The following is a 27,956-nucleotide window of genomic DNA, read 5'->3' as shown; positions in this document are numbered from 1 at the left end:
GGTGCCCCACTGAAGTCTTTAATGAAGAAAGGTTTTGTTGTCTCAGGAGGCATTGGGAGAGTCCAAGCAGGAAGTTTCTGGCAGTCTGATGGCACTGGAGGGACGGCCATTGCTTTCCGCTTGTGTGGAGCAGCCTGGGGGAGAGACTAGGGGTGCCTTTATAGTGTGAAGGCACCTAATACAGAACGCTCCTCTTTCCCACCCTGGTTTCAAAACAGTGGAGAAACACCGGAAAGCTTTCTTGTGCTAAAGCCGCTGTTGGGAATGTGGCCTACATCTGCGGGCAGGTGGACATCCTAGAACCACAGAATTAGAGGGGTATGCCGCCCTCCCAGAGGTGGCCCTGCACCACGTGGGCCTCCCAGCTGGGGCTGGGCCCTACCACACATGTGGCCCGAAGGGGCAGAGCCCCCCTCTTGGCCGGTGAGCTGGCCCCAAGAGAGACAGAGACAGGCTTCACATGACCAGGTTCTCCTTCCAAATGAAGGCCTTCTCCATCGAGGGGACAGGGGAGGCCAGACGCATTACCCTCGTGGAGCTCCCTCAGAGGGAAGGAAAGAGTCTGTCTTCCACACGGAAGTGAGGTAGGTGTTCCTCAGTTATGGGATCTTCTCAGTTGCAAGTTCCAGAAGGCCACGGCCAGGCTTTGGGATAAAGGAAAGAGGACGGATAACATCAGAATTCTGAACTTTGGGAGAGTCACAAAACTCAGTTTGTCAGCGTCTCTACCCATTTGATCACTACCAGCTGGCTAGCACCCTCCCCAAAGTCATGAAACCCGGGACGGGAACCCCAGCAAACTCGGCTCTAAGACTTAACATAGCTTTGGGATTCAGGGTAGGCTGCTTTGCCTTCTTTCGTAAACAATTTCAAAATAAAGGCAAGTCTCGGGAGACGCATGCCTAACATCCCAGGTGTGTGGTAGGTGGGTCCAGGAGGAGAAGCATGTTCTAGGAGGGTCGGACATCTTGAGAAGAAGAGGGCTGCCTGGAACAGCAGCTCTGCACCGAGTACCCACATGGCGTGCTAGGTCGTCTCTGTGGCCTCCCCGGGGGAGGTTTTGTGGTGACAGAGATCAACCAGCGGAGGAGCTGGTTAACGACAAGGTTGTGAGCCATTGCTAGTCTAGGTGCAAAATGGGCTGTTCTGGCAAGGAGATGTGCAGAAACCCAGAAGCTCCTCTTGCTTGGTGGGTGCATATGCAGGGCAAGGGGCCGGGCAGACAGCTCGGATGGCACCATAGCAGCCATTGCGGGGAGGACCTGCTAGGGAGGACCGGCACACAAATGAGGAGATCCCTTCCCTGAACATCACTTAAGTCTAAGCCCTTGAGTTATCAGCCGTGCCAGACAATCCCCAAAACAGAAAGTATGACCAGAAGAAGTATGTGCAGAACGGAAAGACTGGATAGCAAGGCCTGGGGACCACCTGTTTTCTACCACATCCCGACGCGTGGAGAACAGCCTCTCCCGGCTGCTGCCCACAGGGCAAGAGCATGTCTGCAATGACAGCACTCTGGAGCCGGGGGGCGCAGGCGGGGGGGGGGGGGGGAAACTACATGCACGGCGTTGAACCCATGTGCACCACAGATAATCAAGCCGGTCTGTAGAGCGCAAGGCAGTGGATGTACACACCCAGTCTACAGACATATTTTGTTTGGCTTGCAGCGTGTTTTGGGAAAAAAAAAAAAAATGTAACTCACTGCCAAATGTAAGAATTGGGAAATTTCGTGTCAAAATCAGGATTTCAAGCTTTTCTTGAAAGGGTAGACATGTGGCAGGATAGGCTCACATTCTAGCCTGGCAATAGCCATCAGCAGAAACCGAGGGGTGGCTGGTCCTCTAGACGGTCCTGCTTCTCCAGTGACCACCATTCCTTCAGTCTGGCTGCTTCCCCCCTGTAGCATTCTCGTCTATAGTGGGGTCTGCAGTGGTGTGCCAACAATCCCAGATAACGCCAGGTTGGCACCCGCTCCAGATCTTACAGTTGTCTTTGGATGTCCAGCCATCCACGCATTCCTGAATCCAATTGGTGTGTGTGTGTGTGTGTGGGGGGGGGTCCCTTGAGGACCAAGTCCTAGGAGGTGGCTTGGAATTGCAGACTGGCCAAGTGACAATGCCAATTTCATGGGAATTCACAGGAAGTCTGCTAAACCCCCAACAGCCAAAGGCCAAGTTTTATTAAGTGTGATCTTTAGGGGTTTCATCTGTCTTGCTCCCCCCCTGTAACCCACTGCATGACAAGAAGCAGGAACTCAATAAATATTTGTTGAATGACGTACATGGTCCATGTTTCATCCTAAAAGCATTGCTCAAGATGTTATAAAGATGAGTTCATTCCATAGATATTCAGTAAGATCCAGCCAGGTCAGGTAACCTTCAGCACCTGCTACAGAAATTTGTCTGCTCTGTTAGCAACCAGTTTTTGTTGTTGTTGTTGTTTGTTTGTTTGTTGTTGTTGTTTATTTTAAGTGCTAAATCTTCAGTGTACGTTCAAATCTCTAGGATCCACACATTTCAATGCTTAGTGAGATAATATAGTCACTACAAATTCGCAGGCTCTGTGTTTGATTCAGCCCAATAAATATTTACTGAGCTCCCTTTATCTGCAGGGTTCTGTTCTAGGTACATGAGCTACTAAGAGAGCAGATTCTGGCTTTCCCTTCAAGGAGCTCACGGTCTGAGTAGACAGCAATCCAAACAAATGCTAAAGCTACCTCTGTCATGCCGGACATTTCCAGCTCATTAACCACTTTATTAACTTAGCTTTTGTGAAACCAAAAAAAAAAAAAAAAAAAAAGAAAAGAAAAGAAAGAAAGAGTCATGATAAAAATGTTTATGGTTGATTATATTCTGCAACCAAGCACCTGATTAATAATAAGTAATTTATTCGGGACCTAGTCAGCTTTCACATTCAGTGTATTTTTTTTTTCCATGTAAAGCATTAAACCAGGCATGGAAGAGACACATCAACTTTAGAACAGGAGCTTCTCCAGGGGAGGGCTAGGTGGGCTTCAGTGCTTTCTTTTTTTCATGAAATGTGAAAATAATGTGATAAAATATTACCATTTGTTAAATCTGGATAGCGGGTACATAGTTGTATATTGAATTATTTTTTGAAGATGAAAACATTTTGGGGCGCCTGGGTGGCTCCATTGGTTGAGTGTCCGACTTTGGCTCAGGTCATGATCTCGTGGTCTCTGAGTTCGAGCCCTGCATCGGGCTCTGTGCTGACAGCTCAGAGCCTGGAGCCTGCTTCGGATTCTCTGTCTCCTTCTCTCTCTGCCCCTCCCCTGCTCATGCTCTGTCTCTCTCTCTCTCTCTCTCTCTCTCTCTCTGGCAAAAATAAATAAACATTAAAAAAATTAAAAAAAAACATTTTATAATTTTTACAAATTATAAAACATGCTTCCTGATAATACAGAGGAGACATAAATCCGTTTCCCGGGAAAACTGTCGTTAGGAACAGCATGGGTTCCACTTTGTGCCCTTGGGGCCCCTGAGGGATGTGGCCCTGTCTGTCTCTGGCTTATGTGACCCTAGTCGGCTATATTTGGGTTATTGTCTGTTCTTTGTAATATTTCTGCGTCTTTGTCGTCAGGCATTGCGTCTTACTGCTGTCAGGGTGTCTGCTCATACCTTGCCGCCTCCTTTCTAATCTGCTGTGTCCTGGGAAAAGAGCTCATCAAACTTGTTAGAGCCCCAACTAAAACTGGAATGAAGGGAAACACAGAAAGAGTCTTAATAGATGAATTGTTTAAACAGTTTTCCCCCACCATCATCTGCTTTTCAAGGGTGTTTGGGGATCTAAGGAAGTCAAGCGTTTTCCAGGGCACAGCACTAAGGCGTGTTGGATAGAAAACTAACCTGACTCCTGTGACTTCGATACTAACTAGCAGTGTTCATTCATTTGTTTATTCAACAAATATACATTGAACGCCAACTAGGCGCCAGGCACTGTTCTAGCTGCTGAGGGCATAGCAGCGAACAGACAGACAGGAGGAGCTTCAATCCTTGTAGGGGAGGCGGAAAACAGCCGCAAACAAGCAAGACACAGCAGAGAGCGTGAGGTGCTCTGAACACAGTAAATGAGTTGAAGGAGCAGGGAGCGACCTGGGAGGTGGCACTTCTTGTGGAAAGGTTGGGAAGTGCTCTCGCAGAAGGCAGTATTCGGATAAAGGCCAAGTTGGCAGAGATGGGGGAAGGGCATTCTAGGCAGAGGGAGTGTCACAAGTGAGGTCCCCAAGGCAGGATAGGTTTGCTACATTCACGGAACAGAAACTCTGGACAGCTGGGGCACGGTTAGCACAGCACCAAGGAGACCAACAGCGGGTGCAGGAGGAGAAGCAGGCAGGAGGGGATCCTGAGGGGCGGAGGAAGGGGTGTGAATGTCATGCTAAAACCCACTGGCTGGGGAGATACACAACGGGACACATTCTGTGAAGCCGCTGGTAGGTCTGCTGGATTGGATGCAAGACGGATGAAGGATGAAGTGGGGTCAGGGGATAGAGAGGAACTCAGGCTGGCTTCTAGGTTTGGGACCAAGCAACAGGGCTTGGATGCGCCTGCTGTTTGCCAAGAAGGGGAAAGTTGGGAGACTGGAGACACCGAGTAGAGAGTTGTTCCTGGTGGGGGAGGTCGGGGCTGGGAATGCTATGCTAGCCTTGGGACTGGATACCATGGCCTAGGAAGTAGCTGCACACAGGTAAGGGCCCAGAAATGAGCTCTGGGCTAAGCCTGCGGTAGGAGGTTGGGGAGAGGGCCCTGGAGACGGGAGAGCGGAAAAAACAAACCCTAAGAACAGAATGCTCCCGGGGACTGTTATGTGTGGGGAAGGCTGCTCAGGAGAAGGGTAAGATGAGGCAGAGAAGTTTGGCCCCTGGATTTAGCAAGACGAAAGTCACTGGCTATCTTGACAAGAGAAGTTTGGGTGCAGAAGTTCGGGCAATTAACTTAATTTCTGTGGGGCTATTTCCTCTTTGAAGTGTGGGTAATGGAATAAATGACATCTGAGGTCCTGTCCACTACCTCATTGTACAATTTGTAAGCTGGATTAAAAAAAAAAAAAAAACTCATAAAGTGATCAGAGATAAGAAAAATGAGAAAAGAAGCTATACTAAAATTTTAGGGCATTTATTAGTTAAAAAGTTGTGTGGTCATTAATACGCTTCTACATAAAACCCAGTAAGGCTATTTATGCAAAGTTTTAAATAAGCTAAGGAAACTTTAAAATAGAACACGGAGTGGCCAGAATTCTTAGCAGACCCAAAGTATAGAAGCTGTTCGATCAAAACTACCAAGAGACTCCTTCTAGCTTATTGGCTGGGAAGTCCCTTAAACATGATCTCTAGACCCAAGGCAGTGGCCACCTGTCAGGCTGCCTGAGTTCTTACCCCTCCTTTGCTCTTTCACCCACCGTCCTGAATTTTCACACAAGGTTATTGAGTCCTGAGAAATAACCCCAATTCTTGTTTGGCCAAGGGCACCCTGCAGTCTTCCCTATTGCCTGTTGCCTATTCTTTTGAAGTGAGAGAGACTAGAGACTGTCATACTCTTTGTGAACTTTGGTTGAGATAATTCAGCACTAGTGCGGAGACAGGCTCGGAGGTGATCTCAGAGGAAACCTGCCCTTGAGGGATGTGCCTGCTCTTGTCCTTGATGTTGTGTCTAAAGCCACCTTGAGCTTCCCTGACTTTAGTATAAACTTGCCTGAAGAACTCCAAGCAATTTACCAACGGCCTTTCACCAGGTTCAGGGGGAGACATAGGATTTCCCTCATCTAGCTAAAAAACAGACGCCCTGAAATGAGAAGGGAATCAGCCGTTCAAGGTGATGGGCAGGTTCAACGAGAGCAAGGAATGGAATCCAAGACTCTCAGCTCCCAGTCTCCTCACTTCTTTCCGTGACATGGGTTACCAAATGTGAACAAAATCATGATTTACAAATACAGGGGAATAACTTTACAAAAGAAGCATGAAGGGAGGGGTAAGTAATATTTGTCAGGATCCTGACACATCCTAAGTCAGCTGTTCTCAAATTCTGGTATACATCAGACTCACCTGTGAGCTTGTTAAAGCCATAGGTCCCAGGGTTCACCTGAGGCTTACTGGCCTGTCATTCCTAGAGGGGCTCTTTGGATGATTCTAATAATGCACACTGGGGGCGCCTGGGTGGCTCGGTCGGTTAAGCGTCCGACTTCGGCTCAGGTCATGATCTCACGGTCCGTGAGTTCGAGCCCCGCGTCGGGCTCTGTGCTGACAGCTCAGAGCCTGGAGCCTGTTTCGGATTCTGTGTCTCCCTCTCTCTGACCCTCCCCTGTTCATGCTCTGTCTGTCTCAAAAATAAATAAACGTTAAAAAAAAAATTTAATAATGCACACTTAAGTTTTAGTACCACCGTCCTAAGCAATTCTCATAGATGCCTTGGAATTCAGTCTTCTGTGTGTCCTGGGGCCACAGGAGGGAGAGTGGGAAGGGGTTTAGGTCCGAATGTCAGATGAAATAAATTTCTCCTGGTAAATCCTCTGCAAGCACTCATAAGATACAGCACAAATGTTTTTTGTGGGGGCAGAAAACCCTGTACATGTTAGTATAATGCTTACAGTTAAGATGTGAATACGTATGCAAACCATGCCTCTATGCTATTTTAACTCACACAGGAAATTATGCCTACAAGTCAAAACTAAATGCTCCACTCTATGACTCAGTGACCCAAGAACACCATGGAATATGTATTATCTCCATTCTGCACATGAAGAGCTGGGAGCTGGTCACTTTAAGAGACTCGCCCCAAATGACCAAGACCAGAATTCAGACTTAGCTCTATTTGCTTCTGATCTTTTCTTTTCATTAAACTTTTTGAGATTATCTGTAGATTCACATGATGTAAGAATGTGATCTTTTCATTTGGACCACGTTGCCACAGGCCAGTTCATTTTTAAGCATTCCCCTGAAGGGCAAAGTTCGGAAATGCTCCAGAAGGTCTTAGGGCCACTGCTATCTCAAACATCCAATTTAAAAGACGATAAACTGGGTAAGATTAAAAAAAAAAAAAAAAAGATTAGAGGGCTATCCTATGAGAAGAGTTGGGGACCAAACATGGCTAATGAGACTCCAGACAGTGATAATGAGCTAGAGATAGCGTGCTAGGAGTGACCAGTTCCATCCAAACTATTATCACTGGAGGGTATTTAAATCTCTTTTCATAGTTCCTACCACAGTTACATCTCATTTTAATATAAAAGAAAGTCTCTCTTCAGGAACACACTTGTCACAATACAGGACAAAATCTCAGAAAAGGCCTCCGGCCACACCTGTGCCCCTGCAACGCTGTGGGCCTGCAGCTTCAGGGTGTGGGGGTTACCCCATGAGCCATCTGTCCCTGTGACAGGTTAGGCCTTATGGGGAGGTTGGCACTGTGCTAGGCACTTTGCATGCATTATCTCATTTAACCCCTACCTGTCCTTGCAGGAGGTGCTAGTCGCATCCCCAGTCGACAGACAGGGAAACTGAGCTTTAGAGTCTGGTGCTTTGCCCAAAGTCACCGGTTACTGTCTGTGCCAGGATAGATTTGAGCACTGTTTTAGGCATCCTCCACATATGACCTCTAATCCTCATAACGACCCCATGAAATAGGTGCCATAACTGTGCCATTTTACAGATGTGAAAGCACACACTAGCTCAATAACTCCCTCAACTCAGTAGGGAGTTAGTGGTGAGCCCAGGAAAGGAATTCAGGAGAGGCTCTGCTCTCAAGCATTGAGCCTGTATCACAATCACCTGGAGGGCAGGGAGACACAGATTGCTGGGCCCCAGCCCTAGTTTGTGATTCCGGGGGCGGTACCTGTGAGTTTCCATTTCTGCAAGTTCAGAGGTGAGGTCGATGCTGCTGGCCTGGGAAGCACGCTTAGAGAACCACTGCCTTAGAGTTAGCTGTCTTCATCACAGAGTGACAAATCCTACTGCCCACCACCGTCCATGTGTGTTTGTGTGTTTTTAAAATGTCCTCTGGAGAACCATCTGCAAAAAAAAAAAAATATTTAAAACAATTCCTAGAATTCCTGCCTATGGAGATTTTACCATAGCTCTGAGTTAGTCAAGTCAAATTAGACCACAATGTGCCCTTTAACCGGAGCGTTCAGCCGTGGAGCGTCTTCTATGCTTGTGTCCTCAGCCGAATCCGAAGGCAGGAGCTCCGACCACGTGCACGAGAACGGCGGCCCGCGGGTCTCAGAACCCGGCCTCGTCCTGGTGCAAGAACTACAAAATGACCTGACCACAGGGGCTGCCCCACTCTAAAACGGCCCAGGCTCCCCTGGGGCCGCCGGCTCCTTTGGGTTTATTTACGTTTTTCCCCCCCTCTGTCCGCTGTGGAGCGAACGATCTCACACCCTACATCTGCCATTAGGACTCGAACCCTAAATCCGGCAAAGTCCTCCGCAAAGCAAGGGGACAGGCTGCGAGAAGGGAAAGGTCTTTACGACACAGGCGGCGGGGGATGCGCCCACCGGGTCCCCGCGCCCCTCGGGAGGCGCCCGGCGGGGTGGGCGTGGCGTGGTTGGGGGGCTCCGGGCGGCGTGGGCGGGAGGCGCCCCGGGGCGCGGGCAGCGGCCGCAGCCATCTTGCGCGCCGGGTGCACCTCGCAGGTCGGGCGGGCGGGCGGGGCAGTTAGGGGCGCGGCCCCGGGACCCCGCCCCGCCGAGGACTCTCGGGAGCGCGGGCCGCGGGCTCACTTCGCCGACACACCGACAGCCGGGAGCGCAGCGGTCTCCTGCAGGCGCCGCGGGTGAGCCGGGAGCGCGGCCGAGGCCGGGGGGCGGAGGGCCGGGGCCGGGGGGTCCGCGCCCCACGGAGGGGATCGTGGCCCGGACTCGCCGGCAGGTGTGGCGGGGTCCGCCCGGCGGAGGGGGCGGGGGGCTTGCGCGGGAGCCCGGAGCCGGTGGTGCCCGGGAAGAGCCGGGGTGGTCCCCGGGCCGGTGGGGTCCCTCGTCCGGCCCTTGGCGCACGGTTCTCTCTTTCGGCCCAAGTAAGAGGCAGGTGAAGCCGAACCTTCCGGCGTGGCCGCCCCTGGTGCTCCAGACCTTCCTCTTTCGACTCTGTCCCCGGGGGTGCCCCACCCGAAGTGCCCGCGGAGCCCGGGCTGCGCGGGCGCGCGTCCTGCCCGCGCCCCTCCCGCCTCGCTCGGCCCGTGGCCCTCCGGCCGCTCCCGGGCGGGGACCATTTTTAAAAAAGTGTTTCTCAAAGGCTTGACGGTTGCGGTTTCAGCCCTGGGGCAAACGGTTGCTTCACAAAGTGAAACTTGCTGTCGGCGGCGTTCCCGCCTGGCTTCCTGGAAGTCCGAGAACTACCTCGGTGTACCCCCCCCACCCCGCCCCGCCCCGCCCCGCTCCGCTTCCGCGTCCCCGAGCGGGACCCCGCGCCCCCTCCCCGCCGCCCACGTCCCCCGCCGGGGTCCCCCGCGCCCCCCTCCCCCGCGCGGCCCGGCCCCCCTCCCCGCAGGGCCCGCCCGGCCCGCCGTAATTGCAGGTTGGGCGGTGACTCACGCCGGCGCCCGCCCGGCCGGTTCTTAAGCAGCAGCGCGCGGGGTGGGCGCCGAGTGTCGGGCGCGGCGGCGGGAGGAGGCGGCGGCGGCGGCGGGCGGCTGCGCGCTCTGAAGGGCTCTCCTCTGCCTGCAGGTCGGGAGCGCGGTCTCAGCTGCTGCGGCAGAGTCGAGTTTCCAGGGGCTTGAGGAGAACCCGCCAGGAACCGAAGATGCCGAAACCAGTAAGTGACCCGGCGTCGGGGCGGGTCGGACGCTGCGGGCGTTCTTGCCGGGCGGCGCTGCCTGGGCGAGGTGCTGGGGCTCTTCTTTGTGCCACCGGGGTTCTCGTGCAAACGGCGAGACGGCCGGAGTGGGGAATTGTCTCCCCTCTTCGGGATTCGTTGGTCCTTTTGTGTGGAACTCTTGGGAAGCCCACTGTGCTGCCCCTCTTTCTACCGTCTTTTTGTTTGTGAACGCCCCCCGCCCGCCCGGGTACTTTATGCTCTTTTGTAAAAGAAAGTTTGGTCTGCTTAAAAAAAAAAAAAAATGTGTTCTAATGCAACTTGGGAGTTTTTTTTTTTTTTTTTTTTTAAAGAAAAGTCGGATGGCTTCCGAAGGCACATCAACTCCGAGTCCCTTTAAGCACCGGAACCCGATTCACCCCAAGTCTGCCTTTGGTGCTTTAAAGGGCGTCCAGCTTAGAAGACCCCGTCTTTCTGGCGGGCAGCTTCCTGCCAGGCCTGTGAAGTTGTGCTCTCTTAACCTGGGAATTTGCTGCTGGCAGCAGGATTCCTATCTCTGAAAGCGGTTTAGTAATGAACTTGAATTGCAGGTGGAGGAAGGTTCCCCTGCGCTCCTGGTCGTGCGCTCCTGGGCTACATCATAAACGTCAGCTGATTCTGGTGCCCGCACCTCTGTCCCCTGAATCTGATTAGGCCGCTATCAGGGTTAGATTGCTGGCCAGGCCTGGGGTGAATCACTTTCACTGAAGTTGTGGGAGCAAACAAGGCAGGTGCTTTGTGACCGGCGTTTCTTGGAAAGTTGTATAGATTTACCTGCTTTAACACAGGTGAACGGTGACCAGATGCTGCAGAGAGGCTTTAACTTTTTTTTTTAATGGTTTTAAATCATGATGAAGAAAATTTCTGGATTCATGAAAAATTGCAGTAAAAGATACATGTGGGATTTTTCTAGTTTTTCAAACAATTTGGTTCTGTAGTCGATGTTGATGTGCTTTTTCTACCATGAAGTCGTAGATTCTTAATAAAAGGAGCTCTTTGTTAATAAAGTCTGTACTGTTAGGCTAAATAACCATGTTAATATGCTATCAGAGAAGAAGTCAATATAGTTTTGCCTGAATTACATGATTAAAATGATTCATGATGTAGAAATTTTTTTTCCTACACAAATTTATTTTTTTCTATTTAAAAAAATTTCTTTTAGAGAGCACAAGTGGTGGGATGGGTGGGGGGTGGGGGAGAGAGAGAATCTCAAGCAGGCTCCAGGCTCAGTGCAGAGCTGAAGCAGGTTCCATCCCACGGTCTGGGATCATGGCCTGAGCCAAAATCAAGAGTCAGGCTCAACCGAGTGAGCCACTCAGGGGCCCCACAAAATTCTTTTCATTTCCACTTGCACATAACATCCAGGCCTTACAATGCCTGTGATATAAAACTGACCTAAAAACACAACCTTACTCGGGGCACAGCCCCCATGCAGCCTTTTGCAGAGCTGTGGTCAAGATATTACTGTAGGTATGGTTTTCTTTATTTCACTAAAAGAAAAGATGCAGAGTTCAGCTTTGAAGATCTCACTCTGAAAAAAGTCAGTAAACCAGTTTCCTGTTACTGCTTTTCTTTCTCATTTCTCAAAGTGAACCGTAATTTCTTTTATTCTGTTTTTTTTGTTGTTGTTGTTGCAGTAAAATAATACATAATATGCAATTTTCTGTCTTAACCATTTTTTTCAGTGGCATTAAGTACATTCATCCATCTGTAGAACTTTTACATCTTTCGAAACTGAAACACTGTACCCATTAAACACTAACTCCCCATCCCCTCCTCCAGCCCCTGGCACCCACCCTTCACTTCCTTTCTCTATGACTTCGACTGCTCTGGGTCTCTAATATAAGTGGAATCACACAGTATGTGTCTACTTGAGACTGGCTCATTTTAGTTTAATGACCTCAGGGTTCATCCATGTGGTAGTGTGTATTAGAATTTCCTTTCTTTTTAAGGCTCTTTGTATTTCTTATGGCAGGGATATTTTAATTGTATGTGTAAATATAGAAACATCTGAATATTTGGGGTTTGAGGCTTCTACCTGGTCCTTTGAATTCAGTATTTTTGATTGATATCTAAACTGAGTAGACAACTTTATAAAAACGGTGTAAATGAAATATGTATTTGCTGCTTTCCCTCTTAATACTGCTTCTCGAATCACTACTTGCTAGAAAGATTGAGTGTTCTCTCTGGCAAGCATCTGTCCTGCAAGCTGCGTGTGCAAAGTGTGGGTGGGTGAGGCAGCTTGTCTTCGGGGAGCTTATAGTCTGGGACCTGAGCCCAGACACTTGCAAATGCTAAAATAGAAGCTGGGTCACTCTGAGTGCCACCAAAGAGGGAAAGAGGCTTAAGTCAAGTGCAACACAATTAAGAGGAAAATCATCCGATGGGGAAATGGGTGGACTTCATTGAGAAGCCTTCAGCTGAGTCTTGCTCAAGGCCTGTGGGTAGGATTTGATCGGCCTGGGCACTCAGAAGGAGAGCTGTTGTCTGGTTTTACTTTTCCCACAACTGCTTTGGGGCTCTACTCATGTGTGACTTGTAGACAGACTTCCAGGGAGAATGATCTGAGGCCTAGAAGGCACTACGTACGCCCTCTGCTCAGCTGATATGTTTGGCCTTGTGCGTCCTTCTTATTTGGAGAGAGCCGCGGGGGGGGGGGGTTGTGCCCAGGGAGCGGTCTCAGGAAGCAGTCTTTGTGCCTGTGGTTCAGCCAAGGGTGACCTGTGGTGTATCCTTCCTCCTTACTTCTTACCACCACAGTTGCTCTCTTCATCATGATAGGAAGGAGGCATAGGGCGGTAGGAAGGAAAACCACAGCAGTCAAGCTTAGGAATGAAAAAGGTGTTGCATTCAAGGCTAAGCTCTCAGAATCTGTTTTCTGAGTTTAGCCGCGAGCTGCCTTAAGTGGTACTGGCAGATGCCGTAAATGTTCCTTTCTAAAGTTTTGATCTGGAAGTTTCTGATATAAAAGCAAATATTCTCTTCAGTAGGAAAACTGTGAAAACAGGTTCAAGATTCCGCCTTTTGCCAAAATTTGAAGATAATTTCTCAAATTGCCTTGTCTCTCTGGGAATATATTTTTTCCCCTTGGGTAGATACCCAGTATGGAATAAGTCCTTGTTTCTTAGCTTGTTTCTGCAGGTCCATTGTCTATTAAATGGGACTGCCGGCGTCCTTAATTCATATTGTTGTGCGAGGCAATTAATGTCCACTGAATATTTCAACAGGCACGGGATTTACTGAATATACACTGATACATTTTCCATCCCCTCCGTCAATTGAGAAGCACACATGGGATATGTTTTGTGTATCCCTCCGTCTTCAAAATGGGCAGATGGTGAATTAGCTAAGATTTTCCCATGTGGTGGTGAGAAGTGCTGGCTAGGATTAGTCATTTGTCATCATCACACTGTCTGTAAGGCACAATGAGTCTATTTGTACATTCATCCATTAGTTCAGTCATTTATGCGTTACTATGGTAGATGTTGAGGTTACCAAGATGAGCAGGCACAGAAATAGTCCTTGTCATCATGGATTTACAGTCTGTTGAGGGGAACAGACAACAATCCTAGAATAACTTGATTGTGTACCATGGCATGCATGTGGTGGTGGTGGTTGGGGGGGAGAGTTAATCGGGCAGGACAGGAAGGCACTCCCAAGAGGCAGTGACTATTCTGAGCAATGTAAAGAATGCAGGGCCATTCACTAGGTGAAAAAGGGAGGCAAGGAGTGTACCAGGCAGAGGGAACCCACTTGTGCAAAGGTCCTGTGGTAGAAAAGGGGGGGGGGGTAGGATGAGTTCAGCATTGCAAATATGGACGAGTATAGCTAGGGAGAAAAACAGGCCAGCTGTGCCTAGCCTAGTAGGTCTTAAGAGGGCATTTTCAGGGCTTAACTCAGGGGGAAGCACTGATGGGTTTTGATTGGAAGGAAGTGACCTGATCAGATTGGCTTCTGAAAGGTCACTGCACCTGCACATGAGAATCAGTAGGAGGTGAGAGGTGGAGACTGGACTATTGGAACAGCCCAGGTGAGGGGTGGTAATAGGATCGACCAAGGCAGTGTGATGCAAGTGGAGAGAGGTGGGTGTTAGGGAGCTCTTTGGGAGGTATACGTGATAGGACTTAGTGATGGATTGGATGTGCAGGGGCAGTGGGCGGGTGGAAGGCTGACTTCTGGCTCCTGGCTTGCATAACTGGACGGATGGTAGTGCCATTCACTGAGATAAGGAACCTGGAAAAGGACTGGGTGTGGGAGGGAGGGTTGAGTTTGGTTTGTACTTGCTAATAAATTCGTGACTGGAAATGATGAAAGGAGTCCCTTTGACTTCTCTCATTATTATAACCGCTACTTCCTGAAATACAATATAGATGTCAGTGTTTTTCTTAAGCTACAGGTTTTTAAGTCCACGTAAAGTAAAAGTAATCCACCGGCTTCTAATTTTTCTTCTGAGTGCGTGCACACATTACACATAAAGTTAAAGGTGAGGATTAATTTAGTGCCGTGTTCTCCGACTTTAGTATTGGTAATTATCTGGAGATCTGAAGATTCTGGAGTCTCTCACAGTTCTACTGAATCCCCGTCTCTAGGGCCAGGTAGGATGTGCTTTTTCTAGTAAGCTCTCCAGATGGTTCTGAAGTGCCCCCAGATTTTGGGAATTGCTGATTTCATAAGAAAGGGACAGTTTTTACATAGTTCTCCCTTTGGAACCCCACCAGTGCGGTGAGGCCCTCTTGATACTGGTGGTTGTGTGTGAGCAGAGACCAGAGCCTGTGGTGTGTTTGGGGGGGGGGGGGGGCGGCAAAATCCAGTGTGATTCCAGAGCACCCATTCAGGCAGATGTTCTTGTAGGAGTGGATGCACAACCACCTTCTTAAAGTTCCAGCTTAAATGCCTTGGGTGCCATCATTGGTATTTGGAATGCGGCTGGGGTGGGGATAAAGGAGATAGCTGGATGGTTATCAAACTCCAGAAAGACTAGCTAAGATGTCCAATTGAATCTCTCTGCTATGAACTTCTCTCTGTGGGGGCTTGGTTGTGGAGCTTAATTTGGCCGCCACTGGTGCTCGGTCTCAAATTTTGGCTGTCTTTGTTTTTAAAGGGGAAGAAAAGCCAGCCGTTTTCCATTAAATGGCAGGGAAGAAAGAGATCCCATTCTTATGTTCCTCTTTGCTCTTCAGGCCTTCCACACTGGCCTCACTTAGTTACTGGTTTTTTGTTTTTTTTTAATGTTTTATTTATTTTTGAGAGAGAGACAGACAGACAGGTAGTGCAAGCAGGGGAGGGGCAGAGAGCGAGGGAGACACAGAATCTGAAGCAGGCACTAGGCTCCAGGCTCCGAGCTGTCAGCACAGAGTCCGATGGTGCGGCTCAAACTCACGAACCCTGAGATCACCACCTGAGCCGAAGTTGGATGCTCAACCGACTAAGCCACCCAGGTGCCCCTCCTTAGTTACTATTCTAAGTAGTAATGTGATTTCTAACAAAAATTTCATAAACTTACAAATACTTACAGGTTGGGTAAGGAAAACATTACTATTCTTACTGAATTACCATAATTTCTTTATTTTACTTAAACTTCTGTTTAAGTGTCTTCGATAATTTGAAGATTCTTAGGATGATTCAATATATGCCTGCTTTCTTAAAGTATTTAGATGTTTTACCTGCAGTCTTAAGCAATAAAATTCAGTCTGCTTTCAGAATCACTGAATGCATATTTTATGCATTATATTTTATTTCATTTCAGTAGTAACTGCATTTGGGATTCCCCAGCTACTCCAGTTAGTTTTTAGTTTAAGCACTAAATGTTTGGTTGCCACTGCTAATTACATGTGAATATTTATTGAAGAGACCAGAAGGTTGCATTATTTTCCTTCTAAGAGACTTACCATCCGTGCCTGTGGACATAAGGAAGATCTTATTCTAGATGTGTTTTTAAAGTTTACTTATTTTGAGAGTGAGAGGGAGCACAAGTGGGGGAGGGGCAGAGAGCGGGAGAGAGAGAGAGAATCCTAAGCAGCTCAGAGCCCTATGCAGGGTTTGAACTCAACAAACCTCTAGATCATGACCTGAGCTGAAGTCAGAGGCTCAGCCGACTGAACCACCCAGGCGCCCATAGACTTCTATAAATGTTTTTTTGTTGTTTTGTTTTTGTTTTTTTTGTTTTTTAAAATTTTTAACCTTTATTTATTTTTTTGAGACAGAGACAGAGCATGAATGGGGAAGGGTTAGAGAGAGGGAGAGACAGAATCCGAAACAGGCTCCAGGCTCTGAGCTGTCGGCACAGAGCCCGACGCAGGGCTTGAACTCACAGACCGTGAGATCATGACCTGAGCTGAAGTCGGATGCTCAACCGGCTGAGCCACCCAGGCGCCCCTGTTGTTTTGTTTTTTAAGACAACTATGCTATAATGTGAGTTGGAGCGTTATGGCTAAAAATGCTTAGTATAGCTAATATACATATTTTTTCCAAGTAAAAATACACAGCCATATAAAGAATAGTTTCATAATTAATTTGGTATTTTACTTGTACTTTGGCAAGCTTCTAGGAACCTCAATTTTGTCCTCTGTAAAATGGAAGTGAAGTTTTTACATGAAAAGAATGTTACATAAACAGAGTTTCTATGAAATCCAAATAATTTTATCTCCAGGTGCTGTTTCTTGTGTACATTTTTTCCTGGAAACGAGCTTTACAAACTTTTCAGTGTAACGGAGCTAAAACTAAGGGTTTTAGTTTCCAAGTTGCTATTAACCAGGTAAAGTCTGTCACTAGGCCTTCTAAGAAAAACAGCGATATAGGGGCGCCTGGGTGGCGCAGTCGGTTAAGCGTCCGACTTCAGCCAGGTCACGATCTCGTGGTCCGTGAGTTCGAGCCCCGTGTCGGGCTCTGGGCTGATGGCTCAGAGCCTGGAGCCTGTTTCCGATTCTGTGTCTCCCTCTCTCTCTGCCCCTCCCCCGTTCATGCTCTGTCTCTCTCTGGCCCAAAAATAAATAAACGTTGAAAAAAAAAAAAAGAAAAAAAAAAAAAGAAAAACAGCGATGTGAAGTGTTTGGGTTGTGTAGTAAAAGGGAACATCCTTTCTCATCCTCTTGTAGTTGTGCAAATTCCCTGGGAGGTCATATGGGCTCCTTCCTTACCCCATTGAAGGCCTGTTGTATGCCATTACATTCTGAGTGCTAGAACTATGAAAAGAAATAAGCTAGATTGTTGCCTTTAAGGGATTCTCAGTCTAATCGGGGAGTCCCATATGTAAGCAAAGAATTATAGTGCAGCGTAGTAGGTATGATAATAGAGATACCTACAGAAGAAGAGGAAGTATGCCCTGGAGAGCTAGGGAAGGCCTCTCAGCTGGTGAGATGCTTGGGGCGGGTGTTGAGGGATGCCTAGGAGCTCACCAGTACACAGGAGCAGAAGTGAATTTAAGGCAGCAGCACTGGTCAGTTCTATTTTTCTTTGATTGTGAGTCACTTTTCATTCTCTAAGCTGTTTTTAATACCGATAGGTAAATGGTAATGGTAATACGGTTCAAACAATGGGGAAGGCTGCATTAACATAGTAATTACCTTTTTAATCTAATGTATTTGAGAAAACCTTAAAAGCAGAATGAAAATTTCCTGACCCTGACCCAACTTTTACTGTCAGCAGAAAGGAACAAATACCACCGAGGAGGATCAAACTATAATAGCCAAGTATAGTAGATTTTGCTTACCTTTTTGTTAACTATGAAGACACTTTCCGCGTCCTATTTTTTTTTTTTCTATTTTTGCCTGAAAGCCAGTTTTAAGCTTTCTGTATCAAAATCATCGTGTCAGATATCGTCACAAATAATTGCTTTTACTTTAGGTGGAATAGTAGGCCAAGGCCAAATCTGACTGTGCTGGTTTTGGTAGGGGATACCAGCTAGGAATGGTTTTTACATTTTTAAAGGGTTGTTTACAACAAAAGAACAGCAAATCTGCACCAGATACCAAAATGGCCCGCAAAGCATAAAATACTTATCTGACCCTTCGCGGAGGATTTCACCAACCCCTGCTTTCGGATAAAAAGAATTACTGTTCAATATGTTATCCTTGTATATATTTTATGACTAAGCTAATATTTTGAAGCAGACCCACACCAATTATTCCAGTTTTTAAAAATTTCTTCTCAAAGAGCAAGTCATCTGTTTTCTTAGTATTAGGTATATCACAGGCTCTGTGCCTGGACAGGTATTGGGAAAGCTGTCATCACCTAGAAGCAGGCATGGTTGGTGTTGAGGTAATGCTTTAAACAAGGCGGTAATGCTTTAAACAAGGCTGGTCCCCCAGCAGGTCTTTTGTTCTGTGGAGAAAGTGCTAGTATCTTGTGTCACACTTGCTAAGCCATTGTATAATGACAGATTTCTGGCATGTACTAAAAGAACACAATTTGTATCTGGTATTTGAGTCGAAAGCAGAATATTCTATAAATGAGTTGCTTTTTTTTATCACTGACAGTTTGAAATTAACTTTTGAAATTACTATCGCCTATGTGAATTTCTGACTATAGAGGGTTTTCTAATTCAATCCCTAATTTAGACCACTCTAAAATAGAACCTTCTCACTGTCCACCCTTTGGCCCACTTTATTTTACTTAATAGAACTTAGTTCTGTCTATAACAATGTTAGATACTTGGAGTGGGGGGTGTTTTTTATTTTTTGTGTTTTTTCTTTCCTGGCCACGAAGCAAGATGCAAAGTGGCTTAAAAAAAAAGGCATTGTTACCTGCTTCAAGAACAAACTTTAAATTCCTACTTTATTGGCTGACCGACTAGATAAACATGCCTGCCTCTGACAGGGTGTTCTGCGGTGAGCTTGTCAACCTCCCTGTGCCCTGCCCCCTCACCTGTGAGACATGATCCAGGGACCTACCTCCCAGGTTCTGATGAGGCAGGACCGGAGAGCCTAGCACCGGAAGCTTCTGGCCCCGTGCCTGGCACCCGGGCACCGTCTCTTCTCACCATAGAGAACAGAGTAAATGGCAGAGGAACTCTACTTTAACTACTAAATTCTAATCTGATTAAAAGCTTTTGTAACTCATGATGGGCATTCTTTTTCTGACTTAGCCTAATAATGCAATATATTTTCCTTTTGCTACAATGAACATCACCCCCCTCCCCCCTTCTGTGACCTCCACTTGTTCATTAACAAGTAGAGCACCTACTATGTGCCAGGTTCTTAGCTCCTAGGGTTACACTGATGAACAAAAAGGGGAAAATCCCTGCTTCCAGGGGCGCCTGGGTGGCTCGGTCGTTGAAGCCTCTGACTTTGGCTCAGGTCATGATCTCATGGTTGCCTGGGTTCAAGCCCCACATTGGGTCCTGTGCTGTCAGCAGAGCCCGATTTGGATCCTCTGCCCCTTCTTTGCCCCACCCCCTCTCGGTGCGCGCTCTCAAAAATATTAAGAAAATCCCTGCTTCCAAACCTCTAACATAAAATCAGGGAGTGATAGCAGCACTGCTGTTGGTTTTCATCCAGGCTTTGCCGGGAGGCAGAGGTGCTTTTCTTCTCTCACTGACTCTTTGTTGGGTGACCAGTTAAAACGACTGGGCAGACTGTGGTTTGTTTTTGTCTGTTTTGTTGTTGTTTGGTAAATCACTCTTGCATTGGGCAGTGAGCCAAGATACTTCTCTAAGAACTTGTTTTCAAGTAGGTTTGATGATAAGCATGTCATCATTTGCCATGCCCTTGTAGATTCTTCCATCATTTCTCAGGCATTGAGGTTCAGGGAAAATTCTTTTTGAATAATATTTGGACTTTTGCACCATTACTGCATCCATAGGTTTCTTGTAAGATATGTCTTAGAGGGAGAGCCAGCCATGATTATTATGTTTTTAAAGAGAAAATTGAACCACAGATCACTTGGTACAAGCTTAGAACATAAATATTATTTTGGAACCACCTCTTTATGAAAATACGTTATGTATATTAGTGTAGTGTTCTTGTTAAGGTGTTTCATTGCCTTGGTTAAATAATTACGGATGTTGCTTCTTCTTTTCAAGTATCTGCTTACATAAGTGGGACTTAGATGGGGAGATAGGGTGGGGAAAACTGGATGTTTGTTAAGAAACTGGCCAAACAGGGCAGCTTGGAAATACAGTATGATGACAAGGCTGCAGAGTGCATGACACAATTCGAGGAATTCAACTGTAAAAGGTTTTTGAGACAATGGATAATTGAATATTAACTGAATTTTAAATATTAAGGAACAGTTTTGAATTATGTTGCAAGTGATAGTGGTCTGGTGGGTAACACATATACACACGTGTGTGTACTCAGAGTCCTTTCGAGCTACGTACTGAAGCTTTTACGATTGAAATGATCCTGTGGCAGCCTAGAAAATGCCAGCAAAAAAAAAATTTTATCTTAAACTGGAAGAATATTTGAATCGAGAATGTTAGAAAGTTAATGGCATCCAGCTGGGTGACAGACAGTACATGAGGGGAGGGGCGAGTCCTTGTACTGTTCTATTTTTGTGAATGTTTCAGATTTTCCAAAGTAAAGTTTGTTTTTTAAAAGCACATGGGGGTGAAAGGGAAAGATGCTGTCACTTTTACAAACCGCCAAACACTGGAGTGGTTGGAGGGCAAGCAGGAAGGGACGTCTCTGCCCTGGGATCTGGAGTCCCAGGCGGGTCCTGCTGAGCGGCTCTCCACAGACCCCCGAGTGGATGCGGTTTCTTGGGAGACCTTGGGTGTTCTGATCAGATGAGTGACTGACCTAACCCCATCTGGACCCTCTCACCTCCCACATACATATTTTATTCAAGGGGGACCTCCAGTCAACATTGCAGTTGATTTGAAAACACACAGAAGTGTTTGTTCCCAGCTAGTTCCAGTTACTCTGTATTCCCACAATCTTGGGGGTGGGGGTGGGGGTGGGTTGTGCTGTGTTCTGAGCCCTGGCTGGAAATAGGTCATTGTCTCAATGGCAGCATTTGCGCAGCTGAAAATTGGAAGTGAGCGTAAAGCGTGGGGCATTCCGGGGCAGGGTTTTGGAGCACTGGGACCATGGGTAGGGGTAGGGGTGGGACGAAGCAGCACAGACCTCCCCCGCCCCCTTCCCCTCCACTAGTTATGTGCATAGATGTAGTCCATCCTGGACCTGACAGACCAGATTGTGACCAAGTATAAATTGAAGGCTTTTGTTTTTGTTTTTCCCCGACACTTAGTGTAATTTCAGAAACACTGGGCCGTTTAAAGTAAGTTTGGTTGAAATATGCTTATGCAGGCAAATTTTGTAAGGTTACTGATTTCATATGGAGTTTTAAAAAAGCTAATGGGGTCTTGCTCTCTGTTTTTGAAGATGTCAAAAGTAAGGGCTTCTTGGTCAAGTTCAAATGTATTTTGCCTAAGCTTCTTACAAGGGAAATGTTCTGTACCCCAAAACATTATGGCATATGTGGTTTTAACACTTTTTATTTTTGAAATACTCTTTACACCCAGCATGGGGCTTGAACTCACAAACTCAAGATCAAGAGTTGCATGCTTAACCGACTGAGCCATCCAGACACCCCTACTGCACATGGGATCTTAAGCAGGGGCAAAGATCTGTCAAAGAAATGGCACAGGATTTAAGTACAATTTATCTTTTATGTCCTTGCCTAAAACAACAGGTTAGTGAAAAGAATTCTGCTTGGACATTTCTATTTTTTCATAGGCTTCCCCCCACATCACGCCCCCTCCCCAGTAGGTTAGATAGGAGAAACCCTTCAGAGACTTGTAACTTTACAGAGAAAACATTCCAGGTGGGTAGTGAAGTTTAATCTATAGGCCTTTAATTTCCTGTATTTTATGAGCCTAGAATGAAAAATCATTGCAGCAACTGGTGGCCATCCTGGCCCTTCTCTTCTTTTATGGGATCCTCAGTTTGTGGATATAATTAACCTCCCTTTTCAGTGGACTAAATTGATGCTGAAGTATGTATGACACATCTAGCAAAACTGAAATCACGTGTTACAGAATCAAGACTTCACAAGCTTATTAGGTAAAGAGAAAGTGACCTTTAAGTGGGGAGAAAAGGATGTAGACAGCATCTGTGTTTCTGGAAAGAAAGTTTCTTTTGTGGAACGTGACATTCTTTGATCATTGCCTCCCCTTTCCTAGGTCAGGTGTCCAAGCATTGTAGCTAGTTTAGTGCCCATATTAAATCTACACACACAGTGTATGTCATTCCTACTTACAGACTCTCACAAAAAAAGGTTCTTTAAAACGCACAGCTATGGGCGCCTGGGTGGCTCAGTCGGTTGAGCGTCCGACTTCGGCTCAGGTCATGATCTAGCGGTCCATGAGTTCGAGCCCCGCGTCGGGCTCTGTGCTGACAGCTCAGAGCCTGGAGCCTGCTTCAGATTCTGTGTCTCCCTCTCTCTCTGCCCCTCCCCTGTTCATGCTCTGTCTCTCTCTGTCTCAAAAATAAATTTAAAACGCACAGCTAGTAGGCATCAGGAAAATGATTTTTATGTGCCCTCAAGCTGATAAGAAAATGTCCACCAGTATTCCTCTGCAGCACAGGTCATTGGAACTTGGGTGAGAGGGACGATCCTTTCATTTTGTCACATGTCTGGAAAGCAGTGTCTTCCTGCCTCTGTTTCCTCCTTCTAGAAGCGGTGCCTGAGCCCATGAACAGAGGGGAGCACGAAATGTTCCCAGCTCAGTTTTCAAGTAGTGGGAACTGACCTTCTGTTTAGTGGGGCTGCTCAGAAAGTTCCCTTCTAGCTCTAAGGTTGTGATTTTCTCTGGTTATAATGAGTACAAACAAGACTGGTTTGTCTGCTTTTTGTATTGCAGCTCTGCTTGACAGGAAGTGGGTCTGGGGGCAGGAAGTGGCTTATTTTCAGAAGCAAAAGGAGCCATTTAGAAAGACTTGGGGTTTCATTACGTGCTCTTGAAATTATGCGATGGTTGATCTGGGCTCTTCCTTTTTGTATATCTATAATTTTACATAATTTTATCCTGGAATTTGGAAATATAAACTTTTCAGAATTGAAAACGATTGAGTTATTGAAAGATACAACTTTAGCAATAACATTTAGAAGCCCCATAGATACAAATAAGTATTTTTAGTAGCTGATTATCAGAAGTTGAGGAAGTTGCATACACTTTTCTGGGCCTCAGTTTCCTCAGCCTTTCAAAGAAAGTAGTTGGACAAGGATAACTTTTCACCTCTCACCAAGCAGTACCCATTTAGAATCTCCCTACAAGATAGTTTTACCTTGTCACTACTTTTGTTGTTCCACTTATAATGTATGCATTTATGTAACATAAAAATATGATCTAAAATGTAACGTGTAGAGATACCTGAAACATGAAAGTTCTTTGGAAATCCCAAGACCCAGCTGTGATGTTAACACTCTGCCCTATTGTCCACTGCACATTAAAAATTTGACTTTTCTGAAGTTAAGAAAGGAGGTAAAGGGTAGATAGTGTTAACTTTTATTATGATTAAGTTACCCTCAAAATTCCTTAAGTGATATCGAATTCTTAGCTAAAATGATGTTGGTGCCCCCCTCATGGTGTCAAAACGCTCTTGGGGTAGGAAGCGGGGGCCTGGCTGCTTCCCACCCCTGTATTTCCATGGTCAAAAAGATATTTTTAAGTGTTTACTTTTTAGAGAGTGTGCGCACACATGCACGCAAAGGGGGGTGGGGACAGAGGGTGTGAAATGGGCTCTTCGCTGACAGAGAACCTGATGTGGGGCTCAAACTCAAGCCGTGAGATCATGACGTGAGCTGAAGTCAGACGCTTAACCTGCTGAGCCACCCAGGCACCCCATCCAGGTTAAAATTTAAACTCCCATTCCCTAATACTAAGGACTGTGCTTAACCTGAACTGAGAAACTCTACTTACAGCTACTTGGTTGATAATGGAGTTGAGCTGGCTATTTGTCATTGAACTCTGATTGTGACCTTACTTTTCATTAGTAATTAGCACCTGGGCAGATGTTAACCGACCACTGCTTTTTTTTACACTCCCATCTAGAAGGAATAGGAGGGGAGGGCACAGGATTGCTTTAATCCAGAAGGATAGTGGCCCATCCTGAGGCACTAGATTGTGGCAGGTTAATTTGGTTTCTTGATAGATACTCCCTCCCAATGGGACATTCTCAGGCTCCCATGAACTGTTAGCATCAGCTCACATGTAGCCAAGCTTGAATTGTCCAGGGGAAATGACTACCATCACCAGGAATGGAGTATCTGGAGCCCCGTGATGGGCACCATGAGACGGGAGGACAGCCATCAGCAGCATCGCCCAGTCCTTCTCTGTGACTTTCAGTGCTTCCTATTCTCAGGAATAGTGGGACCACCCGCCCATGGTTCCTGGGAAGGTTCCAGGAATTACTGAGAACCGAGGATCAGCACTTTGACCTCTGTAGAAGTGCTGTATATTGGTTATCAGAGCTGTCAAAATGGACTCTTGGTCAGCCTTAACATTTGATGATTTTATTATTCCTGTTACGAGGCTATAAAAGACTGGAAAAGACCAGTATGTTGTCCTAGTTTTGTGTAACTATTTGAAAACTATCAGAACACGAGTTTTGTATCTATTCTGCCCTTCTGTCTTCAATGGTTTGTTGTGCTGCAGATAAAACGATGATGCACAGAAGAATTTTTACTGAATTCCCTGACCATTTTTGTTATAATCCAGCCTCTACATTTGCAAAGGTGGTTGACCGGTTCTCTTTGGCATCTGAAAACGTTCCTGCCCCAATCAACCAATTTGTTCACTGCTACTCAGTTTCTTTAATCTTGAAATAGAAGAACATATAAAATGATGTGATTGGGTATAATTTAAATGTAAGATACACAGGAGCTCAAAAGAAAGGAATAGCAGTATTGTGAGTGATTATCCGTTGATTTACAGGTTTGCTGTTAGTGTTATTTAATTAGTAAAATGTATTTATACTGCTTTTTCCATCTTCTCTGAAGGTCTGGTGTTAAGAGCTAGCACTAAACATGTATCTCTGGAATTTTAAAGTTTGAGCCCAGCCTGCTTTGGGCGTGTAGTGACATGTGGTTCTGCTGGTGGTGGGAACATTTCAGGAGGGACTGCTGCCCCCCCAGCTCTGACCGACCGTGGTGCTGGTGTCGGGTCATTACGGACTTGGCTCCATTTGATGCACAATCGTATTTTCAGGACCACATTTCTATTTTACTTGTTTTTCTCTCTGTACATCAGTGTTGTGCTGTTGTGGTAAATACCTCCCCATAGCAACATACCGGTTTTTCTTTTGGTCTCTCTATCCTTAAAAGAATGGTATACGACAGCAGGGTGGTTTCTGGACTGGCTTTCTTCAATAAAAGCCGGGCTCGTCTAATTATGTGCTTATTAGAAACTATAACAATGTAAAATATGGTCACTGGATTTTCTTTTTCTTTCTTTTTTTTTTTTTAACGTTTATTTATTTTTGAGACAGAGAGACAGAGCATGAACGGGGGAGGGGCAGAGAGAGAGGGAGAGACACAGAATCGGAAGCAGGCTCCAGGCTCTGGGCCATCAGCCCAGAGATCGTGACCTGAGACGTGACCTGAGCTGAAGTTGGACGCTTAACCGACTGAGCCACCCAGGTGCCCCCGGTCACTGGATTTTCAATGGCAACTACTTCTATATAATTTTGTTGTTTATATAAACAGTGTTACTGGGAGCAGCGATGTCCATTTGAAACAAACATTTTATATCCTAGGTAGAAAAAAGTTATCTTTTAAGTAGTAGTCATTACCATGATCCCCTAAAAAGGGCTGATGATATACAGGGAGAAAAGCTAAAAAAAATCCATTTGCCTTTGGGGCTTGGCTGAATTCATGCATCTGCATTTCTACGCTAAGCCGATTAAGGTTTGCTAAGTTAACGGTCAAGTTTTCGGAGCTTGGTCATTTGTTAGCTAGCGTTTGTGAAAAATGACCACTGTGTGTCATAGCTAATGTTAGGATTATTTATTGAGTTGGAGTATTGCTCATAAGGACTTGATCTTTATCTCAAAGATCAGGATCCAGAGAGATGACCAAAATAGGGGGTCCATCTGTTGGGATATGGAGTATGTGGGATGGGAGAGCATAGGTCTGTAACTGTTTTTAGTTCTAATGAATGAAAATTTAGTGAAGATATTTTTACGTAGTGGATTATAAATAACAGCAATAAATGCATTAATTTGGCCAAAAGGTGTTGTGGCTTCTTGTATGTTCGGGGTAGTAACCTCTTGCCCTGAGAGCAGTGGCTGTCTGGGGTGGCTCATCTGTGAGTTTGGTAGAGCGGTGTCGACTTATGGGCTCCATCCCAACTTACTGAGTCAGACTCTCTGGGCCCGGGGCCCGGAAAGCTGTGTCAACAAGCTCTTCAGGTGAGTCTTTTGCGTGTGCAGGTTTGTGGAGCACTGAGGACCCAAGGAGTAGCTTATAAGGTGCAGCTGGCTGTATTTCTTAAACGATTACCAAGGGACGCCAGATTTCCTACAACATGTCTGGTGTGGTCACGTCCTTTGGGCAGCAGTGAACAGGGCTCTGGAGGTGTTTGTGTTAAGTAGCTGTAGCATGCCCGGCACCATCGGAGTTCAGTGTCGAACAGAAGACTCGGCCGCCTGCCTAAAAGTTGGAGCAGGAACACGATTTACTTGGGAGAACCCTGAACAAGAGCCTGGGTTCTCCCCTCCTCTCCTTGGTGGTGAACGCCCAGTTGTCTTCCCTCATGTGTAAGGGGAAGGAGTTGACTAGAATTCATGATGCTAGAAATACTGCTGGCTTCAGAGAGTAAGTGTGGGAGCGTAGGATTCAGAGTGTCTTCTACTGTGTTCACATCAGTTTGGCAGCTTGGACTGTCTTCCTGTGAGCACATAGAATATTTTCATTTACAACTTACAGCAGTAAACTTAAATTGAATTTTAGTTTTTAAAAATTCATTTTTCTGAGTTGCTGGGCTGGCTCAGTCAGCAGAGCATGTGACTCTTGATCTCAGGGTTGTGGTTTCAAGCCCCACATCGGATGTAGAGATTACTTAAAATCTTTTAAATAAGTACACACATAAAAATTCATTTTTTTTCATCTTTATTTTCCCCTAAAGATTTTTTATTCTTACCATTTTGAATGCCAAACTGACAGTATAGTTCATATTTGCAATCACTAAAGCAACATGGAGCTAGTTAAGATACTCAACCCAAATGTCCCAAATGGTGAATGGATGGACAGCAGTGATGTATCCATACACTGGAATGTTCCTTGGCGATAAAGAGGGAAGCCCCAGTACAGGCTATATCATGGATGAACCTCGAAAACATTACACTGAGTGATGGAAGGCAGAGTGTTTATACGCCCTGTTGAGAACAGGGAAATCTATGGAGACAAAAAGTAGATGAGTGTTTCTCAGGGCTGGGGAGAAAGGAGTATTGGCAGGGGTGACTGCTAATGGGCACCAGGTTTCTTTTAAGGGAATGAGATGCTCTAAAATTAGATAGTGGTGCTGGTTGCATAACTCTGCTGAAAACCACTGAATTGCATGTTTTAGATGGGCGAATTGTGTGTAAGTTATATTTCAACAAAGCTGTTATTAAAAAAGAACACATAATGACTCAACATGAAAATCAAAATACAATAGTCTCTATAATTATTGAATTACATGAACCAAAATAGCATCAGAAAACTGTTATAAATCATTTATTATCTGTTGTGAGAATTTTTCCTTGTTCCACTTCCCTGCTTCCCCCATTTGTGGGAGAAAGTTTACTGTATCTACTTCCTATCAGAGCATTTCTAAGTATTTGAAAGGTCTTATCCAAATATTTGAAAGCTGTTAGAAGTTGCTGAAGTGGCACCTTCGGAAGAAGGCTGGAATGTTGGAAAACAGCACTGACATTTTTAAGTGATTATGAAAGGTCAAGCTCTCAATGTAATCTTGGTGGTGCTTGGATGGTTCTACTGAGGCTAATTTTTGAGTAAATGCAGGTGTGATAGTATAGGGATTAATCTGTTATCACTGAATCCACTGCCTGAAATTCAAACATTCAACTGTTACGGTTTGTATTTCGCTGTGTATTTTAAATGGTTTTCCTGCTGCAAACTTTCTTCCCCCACCCGCCGACTAAAATGAAATCTGACTGCCTTGCCCAAGAAGACAAACGAGTGCTTGCCTGTAAAGGCTGTAGAGGAATTGATTGGT

The 27,956-nt window shown here is 46.0% G+C and overlaps 1 protein-coding gene and 1 long non-coding RNA gene across 2 annotated transcripts in view; one reads left to right on the top strand and one right to left on the bottom strand.

Annotated features, from left to right (window-relative positions):
* Positions 1-12: 12 nt before the first annotated feature.
* Positions 13-8,641, bottom strand: LOC125165337 (uncharacterized). The gene is made up of 2 exons (XR_007152072.1): positions 7,842-8,641; positions 13-644 (listed from the first exon to the last, which is right to left on the bottom strand). It is a non-coding gene; the product is annotated as an uncharacterized LOC125165337 (long non-coding RNA).
* Positions 8,642-8,664: 23 nt separating this feature from the next.
* EZR (ezrin) overlaps positions 8,665-27,956 on the top strand; it is a 49,740-nt gene continuing 30,448 nt past the window's right edge. Inside the window, exons 1-2 of the mRNA XM_047858084.1 lie at positions 8,665-8,783; positions 9,673-9,760. Of these exons, the coding sequence (XP_047714040.1) occupies positions 9,749-9,760 (12 nt within the window). The 5' untranslated portion in view covers positions 8,665-8,783; positions 9,673-9,748. The remainder of the gene's footprint in view (positions 8,784-9,672; positions 9,761-27,956) is intronic.

This window comes from Prionailurus viverrinus, chromosome B2 (assembly GCF_022837055.1).
Source record: "Prionailurus viverrinus isolate Anna chromosome B2, UM_Priviv_1.0, whole genome shotgun sequence".
Lineage (NCBI taxonomy): Eukaryota > Metazoa > Chordata > Mammalia > Carnivora > Felidae > Prionailurus > Prionailurus viverrinus.
The sequence above is the reverse complement of the archived record's forward strand: the minus strand, read 5'-3'. Positions and strand labels throughout refer to the sequence as shown.